General features: G+C 49.2%; 1 protein-coding gene across 1 annotated transcript in view; it reads right to left on the bottom strand.

Annotated features, from left to right (window-relative positions):
- The window catches only part of lrrk2 (leucine-rich repeat kinase 2), a 190,341-nt gene that overhangs the window by 78,849 nt on the left and 92,477 nt on the right, over positions 1–19,015 (bottom strand). Inside the window, exons 14-21 of the mRNA XM_079502485.1 lie at positions 16,839–16,966; positions 14,098–14,242; positions 10,518–10,657; positions 7,444–7,572; positions 5,996–6,166; positions 4,676–4,943; positions 3,868–4,065; positions 1,168–1,286 (exon numbers count right to left, since the gene is read on the bottom strand). Of these exons, the coding sequence (XP_079358611.1) occupies positions 1,168–1,286; positions 3,868–4,065; positions 4,676–4,943; positions 5,996–6,166; positions 7,444–7,572; positions 10,518–10,657; positions 14,098–14,242; positions 16,839–16,966 (1,298 nt within the window). The remainder of the gene's footprint in view (positions 1–1,167; positions 1,287–3,867; positions 4,066–4,675; positions 4,944–5,995; positions 6,167–7,443; positions 7,573–10,517; positions 10,658–14,097; positions 14,243–16,838; positions 16,967–19,015) is intronic.

The following is a 19,015-nucleotide window of genomic DNA, read 5'->3' as shown; positions in this document are numbered from 1 at the left end:
AAAATATACTGACAATTTCATCAACAGATTAAAAAATCACACCCGTGTGAACTGAGTGGTGTAAGGTATTATATAGCCTGATCAGCTGTGGTCTGACGTAATGCCTGACGTAATGAAATCACACCCGGGTGAACTGGGTGACCATAGCAACCATGCTCATTTTTTGGTACGAACAGACACGTAAACTAACAAAGCCAGTTGTAGGAGTGGTTTACACCACTCAAAAATAAACTAGACTATAAAATGTTAGGGAGCGACTAGAGGAGAAGAGATCATTTTATGCTCGGTTGCACTCGGGATGTCACGTTCTGAAAATAGCAGATCTACAAGCACACAACACGTTGCGCTGCGACGCGTTGTGAGCTTGTAGATCTGTTATTTTCAGCATGCAACCAAGTGTATAATCTGCCATTACGATGCCATCAAGGCCTGCAAAAATGCATTTGTCGACAAAAAAACAACGGTGGATTTAGTCGACCAAAACCGCTCGATATTTAGTCGACTAAAACTACACTAACACTAAAACATTTCAGATGACTAAAATGATGACTAAAACTAAATGAAGTTTCATTCCGAAGACTAAAACACAAATCAACAACAGTGTCGCGTCACACGGCGGATATGAAGGAAGGCTCTCTCACCTCTGTGTCGCGTCACACGGCGGATATGAAGGAAGGCTCTCTCACCTCTGTGTCGCGTCACACGGCGGATATGAAGGAAGGCTCTCTCACCTCTGTGTCGCGTCACACGGCGGATATGAAGGAAGGCTCTCTCACCTCTGTGTCGCGTCACACGGCGGATATGAAGGGAGGCTCTCACCTCTGTGTTGCGTCACACGGCGGATATGAAGGAAGGCTCTCACCTCTGTGTTGCGTCACACGGCGGATATGAAGGAAGGCTCTCTCACCTCTGTGTCGCGTCACACGGCGGATATGAAGGAAGGCTCTCTCACCTCTGTGTTGCGTCACACGGCGGATATGAAGGGAGGCTCTCACCTCTGTGTTGCGTCACACGGCGGATATGAAGGAAGGCTCTCACCTCTGTGTCGCGTCACACGGCGGATATGAAGGGAGGCTCTCACCTCTGTGTTGCGTCACACGGCGGATATGAAGGAAGGCTCTCACCTCTGTGTCGCGTCACACGGCGGATATGAAGGAAGGCTCTCACCTCTGCGCTGGCGTGCCGGCGACGTCCTCCCTGCTTCCTCTTGTGCGATCCTGCCCTCAACTCCTCCGCCGAGTTGTTGTGGGCCACGGGGGACAAGGTGAGAGGTGGGGGGTCACTTCCTGCAGTCAGGGGGGACAAGGTGAGAGGTGGGGGGTCACTTCCTACAGTCAGGGGGGACAAGGTGAGAGGTGGGGGGTCACTTCCTACAGTCAGGGGGGACAAGGTGAGAGGTGGGGGGTCACTTCCTACAGTCAGGGGGGACAAGGTGAGAGGTGGGGGGTCACTTCCTGCAGTCAGGGGGGACAAGGTGAGAGGAGGGGGGTCACTTCCTGCAGTCAGGGGGGACAAGGTGAGAGGAGGGGGGTCACTTCCTGCAGTCAGGGGGGACAAGGTGAGAGGTGGGGGGTCACTTCCTGCAGTCAGGAGGGACAAGGTGAGAGGTGGGGGGTCACTTCCTGCAGTCAGGGGGGACAAGGTGAGAGGTGGGGGGTCACTTCCTGCAGTCAGGGGGGACAAGGTGAGAGGTGGGGGGTCACTTCCTGCAGTCAGGGGGGACAAGGTGAGAGGTGGGGGGTCACTTCCTGCAGTCAGGGGGGACAAGGTGAGAGGTGGGGGGTCACTTCCTGCAAAGGTAAGAGCACCATTTTTGGGGTGGTCTTTTTGTGGGGGTCCCCGATCGTGTAATTTAGTACATTGGATGTCTTACCATCACTCTAATGACTATGTGAAAATGTCCCAAGTCAAGTCACCTTTATTTATATAGCACAAAAACAACAGAAGTTAGACTTAAGTACGGAAGGCAATGGAGAAAAGGTGATCTTTTAAGGAGGAATTGAAGCTTCCAATGGTGGGGCTGGACTCCATGTGTGGTGGGAGACTGTTCTGATGGTGGGACTGGACTCCATGTGTGGTGGGAGACTGTTCTGATGGTGGGGCTGGACTCCATGTGTGGTGGGAGACTGTTCTGATGGTGGGGCTGGACTCCATGTGTGGTGGGAGACTGTTCTGATGGTGGGACTGGACTCCATGTGTGGTGGGAGACTGTTCTGATGGTGGGGCTGGACTCCATGTGTGGTGGGAGACTGTTCTGATGGTGGGGCTGGACTCCATGTGTGGTGGGAGACTGTTCCACAGTTTGGGGGCAATTACTGAAAAGGCCCCTTTAGGTCACCTTTGGTTTTTAGGCTGGTTGAGGGGACAGCGAGGGGACAGCGAGGGGACAGCGAGGGGACAGCGAGGGGACAGCGAGGGGACAGCGAGGGGACAGCGAGGGGACAGCGAGGGGACAGCGAGGGGCCAGTGAGGGGACAGTGAGGGGACAGCGAGGGGACAGCGAGGGGACAGCGAGGGGACAGCGAGGGGACAGCGAGGGGCCAGCGAGGGGCCAGCGAGGGGACAGCGAGGGGACAGCGAGGGGACAGCGAGGGGACAGTGAGGGGACAGTGAGGGGACAGTGAGGGGACAGCGAGGGGACAGCGAGGGGACAGCGAGGGGCCAGCGAGGGGACAGTGAGGGGACAGTGAGGGGACAGCGAGGGGACAGTGAGGGGACAGCGAGGGGACAGCGAGGGGACAGTGAGGGGGACAGCGAGGGGCCAGCGATGGGGACAGTGAGGGGACAGTGAGGGGACAGTGAGGGGACAGCGAGGGGCCAGCGAGGGGACAGTGAGGGGACAGCGAGGGGACAGCGAGGGGACAGTGAGGGGACAGCGAGGGGCCAGCGAGGGGACAGTGAGGGGACAGTGAGGGGACAGCGAGGGGACAGTGAGGGGACAGCGAGGGGACAGCGAGGGGACAGTGAGGGGGACAGCGAGGGGCCAGCGATGGGGACAGTGAGGGGACAGCGAGGGGACAGTGAGGGGACAGCGAGGGGACAGTGAGGGGACAGCGAGGGGACAGTGAGGGGACAGCGAGGGGACAGCGAGGGGACAGTGAGGGGACAGCGAGGGGGACAGTGAGGGGACAGCGAGGGGACAGCGAGGGGCCAGTGAGGGGCCAGTGAGGGGACAGTGAGGGGACAGCGAGGGGACAGCGAGGGGACAGTGAGGGGGACAGTGAGGGGACAGTGAGGGGGACAGTGAGGGGACAGTGAGGGGGACAGTGAGGGGACAGTGAGGGGACAGCGAGGGGACAGCGAGGGGACAGCGAGGGGACAGTGAGGGGACAGCGAGGGGACAGTGAGGGGACAGTGAGGGGACAGTGAGGGGACAGTGAGGGGACAGCGAGGGGACAGTGAGGGGACAGCGAGGGGCCAGTGAGGGGACAGTGAGGGGACAGCGAGGGGCCAGCGAGGGGCCAGCGAGGGGACAGCGAGGGGGACAGTGAGGGGACAGTGAGGGGACAGCGAGGGGCCAGTGAGGGGACAGCGAGGGGACAGCGAGGGGGACAGTGAGGGGACAGCGAGGGGACAACATATTTTCAGATGGGGGTCGGCGGTCAATTACATAATTATAATCTTGGGAGTCCTTGACATGAAAATGTGATGAGATAGAAACATGCATTTTTCAGAAAAGACATTTAGACATTTAGAAGACATTTGTAGAATCGTTCCCAGGCCTAAATGGGTTAACCCATTTAGCAGACCTACAAGCTCGTAGCGAGCTATTTTTCAATAGCTAACGTGTAACATAATGCTACAAACACCAAAAGGGGTTCCCGCCCAAAATGGGTTAAAAACGAAAAGCAGAGTCCCAGGACTCACCGTCGCTCTCCAGGTCGTCGTGGAGGAACAGACCGTCGTCCATGGACGACACGAAGCTGAAGCTGAAGCTGGAGTCGTCGCTCTCGTCCGACATGTAGCCGGAGGTCAGGCAGGGGTCAGCCAGGGACCTGGACGGACCCGCGCTGCCCTTTGACCTCTGGAGGGACTGGACGTACCGGGCCAGCCGCGCCCCTTTCCCTAGAGGACAACAAATCTTTCAGAGTAAAATCTACCGTATCTGCGCGGCACCCCACGCTGCTATTTTGAAAGAAATCCCGGCGCTGATTGGCTGATTGTGTTAACAGTTTGACGGCCGCTAATTGTTTACTCCAGGGTTCCACCGCGCGTAATACGACATTCCCGCTATTTGTTTAATGCGTTTAAAATAATTAAAAAGAAACAGCGGGTTTATCCGGGACCTGATGACGAGGCCGTCACGTTATGATGACCAAACCGGAAATCAAGTCATCATCTGGGCTGCTAGGGCTTCTGGGAAATTGAGCTCAATGTAAGTGGACGGGGGGTTTGTTTGGACTACAACGCCTCATAGAGGCGGATCCTGTACCGCATTGTAATGGCCGCTGGTGATGATGATCATAACATGTCGACGGACCATTCTGGTGATGATGATCATAACATGCCGAGGGACCATTCTTCGGCGGATTTTCGCGGATCAAAAGCCCAAATACTTCAGCGTATGCTCTAAAGGTAATAAAACAATCTCGGCAGCGTAGAATATTTGATTAAATATCGGGGAACGCGTATTTCGCAGTAGAACTGTTAAAACAACATAAGCTCATCTCCTTACCGTTGTTGCCCGGCAGGCCGTGGGACCGTCCTCTGTCGGCCAGCAGGGGTCCCAGCCAGGCGGGGTCCAGCTGCCCGAGGCGGAAGCCCCCCAGACAGAGGGCCCAGTTGTTGAGGTCCAGGCCCAGACGGCCCAGGAGCAGCTGGACGAGGGCCGGCCCGGCGCCTCGCTTCACGCTGGACGCCAGGGCGCTGCGGAGGTGCTGCTCGTGGACCCCCTTACTGAGGAGCAGCTCCACCAGCTCCAAGGGACCCCCCTTCTCACACACCTGGACAAAACACACACCTTCTCATAGTTGTCTAGTTGCCTAGTTTACTAGTCGACTAGTTGTTTAACTACCTATAGAGCGTCGCAGCCCCGCCCCCTCGAGAGACCCGGAAAATAAATCCCCGTTCATTTTCCTGATAGACTTTTCAGAAAGTATTTATTTAAAGACGTTTACGCCGCGGACAAAGCCGTGACAAATCAATCAGCCGTGACAAATCATGACAATAAACACATGTTTTGGGCCAAACAAAGAATTAGAAAGTAGAAAAAAACGGCAGGTTACAACACTTTTTTTTGTTGTTTTTCTTCTTTGTAATTATTTGTTTGGTCCAACATATTGTGTTTGTTGTCATGATTTGTCACGACAAGAGTTGGCTTCGTACGACGCTTATGAGGTCTTTAAATAAATACTTTTTGAAATGTCTATGGGGAAAAATGCATTGGGAATTATTTCCTGGGCCTGGCGTCGCCATGAAAGGGGGCGGGACTGGCGTCGTCATGAAAGGGGGCGGGACTGCGACGCTCTATTATGTAAAATAAAATAAATAAATAAATAAAACAAAAAACTGTGTACATTGGTGACTATTAACATTCTAGCTGATCTTGAAGTCTAAAAAAATGCTTAAAAAAAAAAATTCTTATCAACTAGTCGACTAGTACCAACAAGGTCGACTAGTGCAGGGGTTCTCAACCCGTGGGTCGCGACCCACGGGTTGATTGGGGGTCGCCAAATTATTTTGGGGGGTCCCCAAATTATTATTTTTTTGCAACTGAATGGCTGGAAAATGGGAATGAAGAGTTTACATATAGTACACATAGTACATTCACACACCTTCCCTAATGATTATATCTGGTTTCAGTATTTATTTATGGTGTATTGTCTCTATTATTAAGGTTATTGTAGCAGTCAATTTATATTGGGGGTCGTGAGGGGGCGGGGCGGGGGTCCCGAGACACTGCCAAAGCATCACCGGGGGGTCCCCGGCCAAAAACATTGAGAACCCCTGGACTAGTGGATTTACTAGTCGACTAGTTGAATAGTCGACTAGTCACCTGGTATATGAGCGACTCAGTCTTGGTCTTCCTGTTGATGTCTGCTCCCATGGTAATGAGACATTCTGCCACTAGGGGGTCTCCGTCCTCGCAGGCCTTCTCCAGCATGCTGTAGCGCAGCTCGGGATCACACCACATCTTAGACAGAGCCAGGCAGGCCGACCTGCGCAGCTGCAGAACACATACGTACACGCGCACACACACACACACACACACACACACACACACACACACACACACACACACACACACACACACACACACACACACACACACACACACACACACACACACACACACACACACACACACACACACACACACACACACTCAAATCAAATTTATTTATATAGCACATTTAAAAACAACTCTCATTGTACCAAAGTGCTTCACAAGGCAGAATATAGTGGAATACAATACAATAAAATGCAATACAATACAATACAGTACAATTCAGTGCGGAAGACGTCAATATGACCACATGACCACATGACATGTGGTCATATTGGAGCTCAGCGGCAGCTCCTGAACACGCATCCAGCATCCTCAGAGACACCTGGAAGCCCTGAGACATGACCACATCACTTTCACTATCACTATCACTATCACTATCACTACTGAACACGCATCCAGCATCCTCAGAGACACCTGGAAGCCCTGAGAGACATGACCACATCACTATCACTATCACTACTGGAAGCCCTGAGAGACACACGACCACAACACTGTCACTATCACTATCACTATCACTACTGGAAGCCCTGAGATACACACAACCACAACACTATCACTATCACTAATGGAAGCCTTGAGAGACACACGACCACAACACTGTCACTATCACTATCACTACTGGAAGCCGTGAGATACACACAACCACAACACTATCACTATCACTATCACTATCACTACACACACACACACACACACACACACACACACACACACACACACACACACACACACACACACACACACACACACACACACACACACACACACACACACACACACACACACACACACACACACACACACACACGCACGCACACACACACGTACACACGCACGGGCGCACACACGCACAGGCGCACATACACACACACCCTCATGTTAACCCATTCTGTGCGGGAACCCCTTTTGGTGTTTTAAGCATTATGTTATACTTTAGCTATTGCAAAATAGCAGATGCTATTTTTTGAAAAAACGTGAAAATGTGGCACAAATCTTTGAATATATATTCTTTCAGAGTGAACGTTTTTAACTCAAATCTTTGCTTCTGGGGGAGGGGTCCCTGGAACTACATATTTTCCGAGGCCAATTACATATATTGTTGGGGCTCTGTAGAATCTTCCTCAGGTCTAAATGGGTTAATTTGTCCATTGATTATATTTGTACGCAGTCAGAGTCTTCGTAACTCTGATGTTATTCCAGTGCAGCCAACTCACCGGGTTGTTGGTCTGATCAGGAGCGTCCTCTCTGAGCTGAGTGAAGATCAGTCTGTCGAAGTCTTCTCTCTGGAGCTCAGCGGCAGCTCCTGAACACGCATCCAGCATCCTCAGAGACACCTGGAAGCCCTGAGACATGACCACATCACTTTCACTATCACTATCACTATCACTACTGAACACGCATCCAGCATCCTCAGAGACACCTGGAAGCCCTGAGAGACATGACCACATCACTATCACTATCACTACTGGAAGCCCTGAGATACACACGACCACAACACTATCACTATCACTACTGGAAGCCCTGAGAGACACACGACCACAACACTATCACTATCACTATCACTATCACTACTGGAAGCCCTGAGATACACACAACCACAACACTATCACTATCACTATCACTAATGGAAGCCCTGAGAGACACACGACCACAACACTATCACTATCACTATCACTATCACTATCACTAATGGAAGCCTTGAGAGACACACGACCACAACACTATCACTATCACTATCACTATCACTACTGGAAGCCGTGAGATACACACAACCACAACACTATCACTATCACTATCACTAATGGAAGCCCTGAGAGACACACGGCCACAACACTATCACTATCACTATCACTATCACTACTGGAAGCCCTGAGATACACACAACCACAACACTGTCACTATCACTATCACTATCACTATCACTATCACTATCACTACTGGAAGCCCTGAGAGACACACGACCACAACACTGTCACTATCACTATCACTATCACTATCACTACTGGAAGCCCTGAGATACACACAACCACAACACTATCACTATCACTATCACTAATGGAAGCCCTGAGAGACACACGGCCACAACACTATCACTATCACTATCACTATCACTACTGGAAGCCCTGAGAGACACACGACCACAACACTATCACTATCACTACTGGAAGCCTTGAGAGACACACGACCACTATCACTATCACTATCACTATCACTATCACTATCACTATCACTACTGGAAGCCTTGAGAGACACACGACCACAACACTATCACTATCACTATCACTACTGGAAGCCTTGAGAGACACACGACCACTATCACTATCACTATCACTATCACTATCACTACTGGAAGCCTTGAGAGACACACGACCACTATCACTATCACTATCACTATCACTATCACTATCACTACTGGAAGCCTTGAGAGACACACGACCACAACACTATCACTATCACTATCACTATCACTACTGGAAGCCCTGAGATACACACAACCACAACACTATCACTATCACTATCACTAATGGAAGCCCTGAGAGACACACGGCCACAACACTGTCACTATCACTACTGGAAGCCTTGAGAGACACACGACCACAACACTATCACTATCACTACTGGAAGCCTTGAGAGACACACGACCACTATCACTATCACTATCACTACTGGAAGCCCTGAGAGACACACAACCACAACACTATCACTATCACTATCACTACTGGAAGCCCTGAGAGACACACGACCACATCACTATCACTATCACTATCACTATCACTACTGGAAGCCCTGAGAGACACACGACCACAACACTATCATTATCACTACTGGAAGCCCTGAGAGACACACGACCACAACACTATCACTATCACTATCACTATCACTACTGGAAGCCTTGAGAGACACACGACCACAACACTATCACTACCACTATCACTATCACTACTGGAAGCCCTGAGAGACACACGACCACTACACTGTCACTATCACTATCACTACTGGAAGCCCTGAGAGACACACGACCACTATCACTATCACTATCACTATCACTACTGGAAGCCTTGAGAGACACACGACCACAACACTATCACTATCACTATCACTACTGGAAGCCCTGAGAGACACACGACCACAACACTATCACTACCACTATCACTATCACTACTGGAAGCCCTGAGAGACACACGACCACAACACTGTCACTATCACTATCACTATCACTACTGGAAGCCTTGAGAGACACACGACCACAACACTGTCACTATCACTATCACTATCACTACTGGAAGCCCTGAGAGACACACGACCACAACACTGTCACTATCACTATCACTATCACTACTGGAAGCCTTGAGAGACACACGACCACTATCACTATCACTATCACTATCACTACTGGAAGCCCTGAGAGACACACGACCACAACACTATCACTATCACTATCACTATCACTATCACTACTGGAAGCCTTGAGAGACACACGACCACTATCACTATCACTATCACTATCACTACTGGATAGTGTTGTTTTCGTCGACTAAAACTATGACGAAAAATGGTCGTCGACTACCTTTTTTCCACGGACGAAAACCACATGGAAACTAAATGAAAACTAAGCTATGACTAAAACTAAGACTAAATATATTGACAATTTCGTTAACATATAAAAACTAGACTAAAATGTTAAGAAGGGACTAGTGGACAAGAGATCCAGAATGAGTCATTTTAAAATTGGTTGCATGCTGAAAATAGCAGATCTACAAGCTCACAACGCGTTGCAGCGTGGGGGTCCAGAACCCACCTTCAGCAGCATGGGGGGTCCTCTCGGACCAGGGAGGTGACCAGAACAGAGACCAGAACGGAGGCCAGAACTCACCTTCAGCAGCATGGGGGGTCCTCTCGGACCAGGGAGGTGACCAGAACAGAGACCAGAACGGAGGCCAGAACTCACCTTCAGCAGCATGGGGGGTCCTCTATGGGTCCTCTAACTCACCTTCAGCAGCATGGGGGGGTCCTCTATGGGTCCTCTAACTCACCTTCAGCAGCATGGGGGGGTCCTCTATGGGTCCTCTAACTCACCTTCAGCAGCATGGGGGGGTCCTCTATGGGTCCTCTAACTCACCTTCAGCAGCATGGGGTTCCTCTATGGGTCCTCTAACTCACCTTCAGCAGCATGGGGGGGTCCTCTATGGGTCCTCTAACTCACCTTCAGCAGCATGGGGTTCCTCTATGGGTCCTCTAACTCACCTTCAGCAGCATGTGGGGGTCCTCTATGGGTCCTCTAACTCACCTTCAGCAGCATGGGGGGGTCCTCTCCGTACTGGACCAGGGAGGCGACCAGAACCGAGGCCAGAACCGGAACGATCATCCTGGACAGCTTCTTCTTGGACACCAGGTGCTGGAGCAGGGTCAGGCCCCAGTAGTGGATCTCTGTGTGTGTGTGTGTGTGGGGGGGGGGGGGGGGGGGGGACACCAGGAAAAAAAAGGAGTGTTGATTTTGTCGCCAAAATGACAAAAATGTTTTCGTCGACTAAATCATTAGGCAGATCTTTTTTTAAACACTATTTTATTTTACAAAAATGTTTAGATTTTCATTATCGTGAGAACGATGGCTTCCATTTTCGCATTGCAACTTTTCAGGACTAGAAAGCCTGCAGTTTCTATTAGCTTGTATTCCCCATCTATCTATGTCACCAGGGCAGGAATTTCACGGCGGCCACGGCGGCCATGGCCGTCGTTGCCCCTCTCTTTGGCCGTGTGCCCCTCGAAAAAGTATATGCCCATACGGCCACAGTGGCCGTGGTGCCCCGACCGGCGCCCACAGAAGTTCATTTTACCGTTTATCGCAATTTTCCAGTCATTACGGTAACCAATGTTCCCCTCACGTCCCGCGCAGAACAAATTTGTGTTGTAGTTGTGTTGCCATTTGCAAAGTGGTTTGATTATTTTGCGGTACTTTGCCTTAATAACTACCCCCGCTGCCGCTGGTCGTCATGACGCGCGCATACACACACACACACACACACACACACACACACACACACACACACCCGCACGCCTCCTCCTCCGCGCCACACATACACGCACTGACAGAGTAAACAGAGGGCATTTAGCCCACACGCTGCCTACTAGTGTAGCTAATCTAGCTATCCGGTCAAACTGCAACTATCACTCAAAACAAAACAATGTTTCCTACAGTTGCGACAGTGTGGCGGTCCTACGTCACATGTATTAACGTTGGTCGGACATGGTCCAGCTGATTTCCTTTTGTCTAATGCGAAACAGCGTGGCTGTCCATACAAGGAGGAGATCTACCGAATCTATCTAGCCCACCAAAACAAACATAAATGTACTTTTGCGTCGCATTATGGATAGCGACAGAAAGACACCATGGATATAATTAAACAATTGTTCCCCTGTGCACAGCACACACTGTCTCCAGGTAAGAACAACAAACTGATTTGAAGCTGCACTTTCACTTTGTGTTGACTTACTGCAGAGTCCTCAGTCCTGCAGCGGTGCAGCCCCACAATGGAGAAATTATCTTATCTGTCACTAACCTCTCTACAATGCCATGTTATTCAATATATTAGTTTAGCACAAAATATAGGCTTTTCTAAACCAAGCCCTTATTCAAAAGTTATGTAGGCTGTCATTGTATTTTATGTGAATTAACTCAGTTTAACCCAATGATCCTCAGCCATTTAAATTTCAAGGACCCCCAAATTAAATTTATATTAATTAGCCTAGGGTGACAGCCTGACAGGGTCCTAGGCCATTTCATTATGATTTTCATCTCTGGACTGGGTCCCCAAAACATGTTTACAATATTTTACAACAGTAGCTACTTATATTTTGTTATTTAAAGCTGTGATTATTTATTTAAGAAGCACTGTTCTGAACCAATGTTCATCGGAAAATCATTTTTTAATTGATGGCCTTCATGCCCTGGCACTTGGCCTTGTGCCCTTAAAAAGTTGACCACACTAAAGGCCAAGTGGCCTTGCCCCTAAAAGGATGAAATTCCAGGCCTGTATGTCACTGGAGGACGGTTTCTGAACTGCCCACAGCCCTCCTATGAGACACAGACTGGTTTCTGAACTGCCCACAGCCCTCCTATGAGACACAGACTGGTTTCTGAACTGCCCACAGCCCTCCTATGAGACACAGACTGGTTTCTGAACTGCCCACAGCCCTCCTATGAGACACAGACTGGTTTCTGAACCGCCCACAGCCCTCCTATGAGACACAGACTGGTTTCTAAACTGCCCACAGCCCTCCTATGAGACACAGACTGGTTTCTGAACTGCCCACAGAGACACAGACTGGTTTCTGAACTGCCCACAGCCCTCCTATGAGACACAGACTGGTTTCTAAACTGCCCACAGCCTTCCTATGAGACACAGACTGGTTTCTGAACTGCCCACAGCCCTCCTATGAGACACAGACTGGTTTCTCTACTGCCCACAGCCCTCCTATGAGACACAGACTGGTTTCTGAACTGCCCACAGCCCTCCTATGAGACACAGACTGGTTTCTAAACTGCCCACAGCCCTCCTATGAGACACAGACTGGTTTCTGAACTGCCCACAGCCCTCCTATGAGACACAGACTGGTTTCTGAACTGCCCACAGCCCTCCTATGAGACACAGACTGGTTTCTGAACTGCCCACAGCCCTCCTATGAGACACAGACTGGTTTCTAAACTGCCCACAGCCCTGAGACACAGACTGGTTTCTGAACTGCCCACAGCCCTCCTATGAGACACAGACTGGTTTCTGAACTGCCCACAGCCCTCCTATGAGACACAGACTGGTTTCTGAACTGCCCACAGCCCTCCTATGAGACACAGACTGGTTTCTGAACTGCCCACAGCCCTCCTATGAGACACAGACTGGTTTCTGAACTGCCCACAGCCCTCCTATGAGACACAGACTGGTTTCTGAACTGCCCACAGCCCTCCTATGAGACAGACTGGTTTCTGAACTGCCCACAGCCCTCCTATGAGACACAGACTGGTTTCTGAACTGCCCACAGCCCTCCTATGAGACACAGACTGGTTTCTGAACTGCCCACAGCCCTCCTATGAGACACAGACTGGTTTCTGAACTGCCCACAGCCCTCCTATGAGACACAGACTGGTTTCTGAACTGCCCACAGCCCTCCTATGAGACAGACTGGTTTCTGAACTGCCCACAGCCCTCCTATGAGACACAGACTGGTTTCTGAACTGCCCACAGCCCTCCTATGAGACACAGACTGGTTTCTGAACTGCCCACAGCCCTCCTATGAGACACAGACTGGTTTCTGAACTGCCCACAGCCCTCCTATGAGACACAGACTGGTTTCTGAACTGCCCACAGCCCTCCTATGAGACACAGACTGGTTTCTGAACTGCCCACAGCCCTCCTATGAGACACAGACTGGTTTCTGAACTGCCCACAGCCCTCCTATGAGACACAGACTGGTTTCTGAACTGCCCACAGCCCTCCTATGAGACACTTTTTTAGTGGTGCATTATTAGTGAGGACCTGGTTGAAAAGTGGTGAAGTGGTCCTTTAATCATTAATCATGTTAGTCCAGTTCTGTCAGAGGATCATTTGTAGTTCTGTCAGAGGATCATTTGTAGTTCTGTCAGAGGATCATGTCAACCCCTTACCCCTGTGTCGGATCGCTGGTTAGACTGGCATAGTGTCAACCCCCTTACCCCTGTGTCGGATCGCTGGTTAGACTGACATATCACCAATACGACCAATGCGGGCCGATCCGATACTTTTCCCGATACCGATACAGTATCGGGACATCTCTATGAGGTAATTTCCTGGGGTCTTGGGTTAGGGTTAGTAGGGTTAGCAGGACTGCATACATACCTCGTTCCCTCGGGAACATCTGTAGCGTGTGCAGCACCGTGTCTATCGCCCCCTGCTGACAGAGGAGGTCCACTGCACCAGAGCAGTCAGCCAGGGAAGACAGCACTTTGAGACCACACTGCTGGATGTGGACGCTGCTGATAAACTGCACGCACGCACGCACGCACGCACGCACGCGCACGCACGCACGCACGCACGCACGCACGCACGCACGCACGCACGCACACACACGCACACGCACACGCACACGCACACGCACACACACACACACACACTTGACACGTAAGCAAAGGTCTTCGGGATGGGGATTGGAACCTGCGCCACGGTGCCCAGAGTAGACGTCCGACCCCTCCCCTTTTCTCTTGGCTTTTTTTTGTATTTCTGTTTTTAATCCACGGTTTCTATTTTAAGTTGTGTTTGTCAGGCACAAATTAAATCAATGTGATAATTGGGTTACATTACATAACATTCCAACGCCTCTCGCCCACACAGATCTCTGCTTTCATCACAGATCTCTGCTTTCATCACAGAGTCTTTGGCCAATCAGATCTCTGCTTTCATCACAGAGTCTTTGGCCACACAGATCTCTGCTTTCACCACAGATCTCTGCTTTCATCACAGATCTCTGCTTTCATCACAGATCTCTGCTTTCATCACAGATCTCTGCTTTCATCACAGATCTCTGCTTTCATCACAGATCTCTGCTTTCATCACAGATCTCTGCTTTCATCACAGAGTCTTTGGCCAATCAGATCTCTGCTTTCATCACAGAGTCTTTGGCCACACAGATCTCTGCTTTCACCACAGAGTCTTTGGCCACACAGATCTCTGCTTTCACCACAGAGTCTTTGGCCAATCAGATCTCTGCTTTCATCACAGAGTCTTTGGCCACACAGATCTCTGCTTTCACCACAGAGTCTTTGGCCAATCAGATCTCTGCTTTCACCACAGAGTCTTTGGCCACACAGATCTCTGCTTTCATCACAGAGTCTTTGGCCAATCAGATCTCTGCTTCACCACAGAGTCTTTGGCCAATCAGATCTCTGCTTTCATCACAGAGTCTTTGGCCACACAGATCTCTGCTTTCACCACAGAGTCTTTGGCCAATCAGATCTCTGCTTTCATCACAGAGTCTTTGGCCACACAGATCTCTGCTTTCACCACAGAGTCTTTGGCCACACAGATCTCTGCTTTCACCACAGAGTCTTTGGCGTCAGAGGTCAGAGGTCAGAGGTCAGAGGCGTCTGTTACTATTTTAAACGTTCCTTTGCTCCTGCTTCTTAACGCCAACATCCTGCTATCATGGACTTCATGTTTACTTCCTGGTTGTATGACTTCATGTTACGTAGACAGAATTGCATTTTATGTAGTCATATAGCACTTCATAGTATAGTATAGTATAGTATAGTATAGTATAGTATAGTATAGTATAGTATAGTATAGTATAGTATAGTATAGATGTGACAAGATCTGACTGAGAGACCGCCATCGCGCAAATTCCAGCTTTTCACCAGCTTTTTTTTAATGAGTTAATAGCACAGGCAGACTCTTCACATACTAGAGCATGTCTGAAATAAGTGTCAGAGCTGAAATCGACATGTAAATATGAAATAAATGCTTAAACATGTAGCTATAGGTGTAATGTTAGAGTCCACAGAAGACATGTAAATATGAAATAAATGCTTAAACATGTAGCTAGGTGTAATGCTAGAGTCCACAGAACCTTTCAAGCCTGTTTTCTCAACTCGCTGTTTCTCTGCAAGACATTACTCTATAATCCATATCTCCAAAACTGGTGGGTAAAACTGAACAACCGATATGTCAATTTGAAGCTATGATTCCCTGCTTTCATAAGACATGAACAAACGGAAATTCAAAAAATCCCAATGGCAGTCCCTCAGTCAAATTTAGTCACATATGTATAGTTTATATGTATAGTTCCATTATATAGATATTCCACTGTTACGTTCTTAGCTTACGCATGTTTCATGATAACTACTTGTTATATATGTGATGTATTGCCATGCTTTTTGTTCTTGCTTAATGTAAGTCCCTCTGGATTAAGAGCGTCTGATAAATGCCTACATTGTAAATTGTAAATTGTATGTGTACTTCCTAGTTATATGGATACAAGGAAGCTTTGAGAAGGAAAGGAAGTGGTCACGTGACTGGGCTGCGCCATGACACTTTCATGGACACTTTCATGGAGCCATACTCACACCGGAAGTTCAGTGGATACATGGCAGTGAATGGTAAATGGTAAATGGTGCATTTATATAGCGCCTTTATCCAAGGCGCTTTACATAGATTGTGCATTACATTCACCCATTCACACACACATTCATACACCGATTGCTGCGGAAGCCATGCAAGGTACCAACCAGCACATCGGGAGCAATTTGGGGTTCAGTGTCTTGCCCAAGGACACTTCGACATGTAGACAGGAGGAGCCGGGATTCGAACCGCCGACCCATGGATCATTGGACGACCTGCTCTACCTCATGAGCCACATGGAGCCGGCTGGACCAGCTCATAACAAACATTATTTTGTCTCAATTGAGACCTTTTGTCATATAATCGGTTCAGGAATATAAACTAAGACATATCACAGGTTGTTTTCTAATCACTTGCTTTTCCGGTGTGAGTTTTGGCTCCAATGAAAGTGTCCATGAAAGTGTCATGGCGCAGCCCAGTCACGTGACCATGACCTTTCCTTCTCAAAGCTTCCTTGGTTCTCTTACCCTGTTGAGGACCTCCAGGTAGACGGTGTGAGCTCCTTCCAGGACACACTGGTTCTTCAGGACCTTCAGGGAGAGGTCCACCGTGTCGGGGTCGGCCACCGACACGCCGTGCTCCTGCAGACTCCTGTCTGAGACGGACAGAAGGGTCAACAGGTCACCATGGGATCAATAACTCACGGAGCATTGTTCAGGCCATTCTTGGAAGAATCCCTCTACAGGTGAGATGTTGAAGAATCCCTCTACACAGGTGAGATGGAAGAATCCCTCTACACAGGTGAGATGAAGAATCCCTCTACAGGTGAGATGGAAGAATCCCTCTACAGGTGAGATGAAGAATCCCTCTACAGGTGAGATGAAGAATCCCTCTACAGGTGAGATGAAGAATCCCTCTACAGGTGAGATGAAGAATCCCTCTACAGGTGAGATGAAGAATCCCTCTACAGGTGAGATGAAGAATCCCTCTACAGGTGAGATGAAGAATCCCTCTACAGGTGAGATGAAGAATCCCTCTACAGGTGAGATGAAGAATCCCTCTACACAGGTGAGATGAAGAATCCCTCTACACAGGTGAGATGAAGAATCCCTCTACAGGTGAGATGAAGAATCCCTCTACACAGGTGAGATGAAGAATCCCTCTACACAGGTGAGATGAAGAATCCCTCTACACAGGTGAGATGAAGAATCCCTCTACACAGGTGAGATGAAGAATCCCTCTACACAGGTGAGATGGAAGAATCCCTCTACACAGGTGAGATGAAGAATCCCTCTACACAGGTGAGATGAAGAATCCCTCTACACAGGTGAGATGGAAGAATCCCTCTACACAGGTGAGATGGAAGAATCCCTCTACACAGGTGAGATGGAAGAATCCCTCTACACAGGTGAGATGAAGAATCCCTCTACACAGGTGAGATGAAGAATCCCTCTACACAGGTGAGATGGAAGAATCCCTCTACACAGGTGAGATGAAGAATCCCTCTACACAGGTGAGATGGAAGAATCCCTCTACACAGGTGAGATGAAGAATCCCTCTACACAGGTGAGATGAAGAATCCCTCTACACAGGTGAGATGAAGAATCCCTCTACACAGGTGAGATGGAAGAATCCCTCTACACAGGTGAGATGAAGAATCCCTCTACACAGGTGAGATGGAAGAATCCCTCTACACAGGTGAGATGAAGAATCCCTCTACACAGGTGAGATGAAGAATCCCTCTACACAGGTGAGATGAAGAATCCCTCTACACAGGTGAGATGAAGAATCCCTCTACACAGGTGAGATGAAGAATCCCTCTACACAGGTGAGATGAAGAATCCCTCTACACAGGTGAGATGAAGAATCCCTCTACACAGGTGAGATGAAGAATCCCTCTACACAGGTGAGATGAAGAATCCCTCTACACAGGTGAGATGAAGAATCCCTCTACACAGGTGAGATGAAGAATCCCTCTACACAGGTGAGATGTTGAATCCCTCTACACAGGTGAGATGTTGAATCCCTCTACACAGGTGAGATGTTGGGAGATCAGATTTAACTGCCGGTTCCCGGCAGTTAAATCTTTGACATCTTCGACGTCGAAATTTAAAAAAAAATATAAACGTGTGTGTGTGTGTGTGTGTGTGTGTGATGTGGCTTGGCCTGTTGTAGCGCCACCATGAGGCTGATTTGAAAACTGTCAAGTGGCATTTCTTCCAAAGCCTAGTGGGAATACGCATGCACAGTTTCACCACAATCGGACGCTGCGTTGAGTAGTTGTGGCGATTTGTACAAAACGGGTACAAAGCGGGCTACTCCTGAAAAGTTTAGAAGCCAATCGTAGCCAATGAGGGTGGATTATGAGAAATCAAACAAATCCGTCTTGATCACATGACTATGTGTACCGACTATGTGTACCGATTTGCGTGAAATTTGGATAAAATCTGAAGGAGTAATATTAGAAAATGTGTTTTACATATGTCGTCCTCCTGGTGGCGCTAAAGAGAGCAGATGTAAAAAATTCCAGGAAAAGGTTTTTCCTTGGCCTCTAGGGAGTTGGCATACAAAGTTATCCACAGATCCGTGCAGTTAGAGGTAAAAACACTTTTCGGCCAGTTATAGCGCCATCACGAGGCTGAGTTGAAAATATTCATGTGGCATTTCTTCCTTGGCCTAGTGGGAATGTGCGTGCACAATTTCA

Source organism: Electrona antarctica (genome assembly GCF_951216825.1).
Source record: "Electrona antarctica genome assembly, chromosome: 5".
Classification (NCBI taxonomy): domain Eukaryota; kingdom Metazoa; phylum Chordata; class Actinopteri; order Myctophiformes; family Myctophidae; genus Electrona; species Electrona antarctica.
This window is presented reverse-complemented; position numbering and strand designations above follow the sequence as displayed.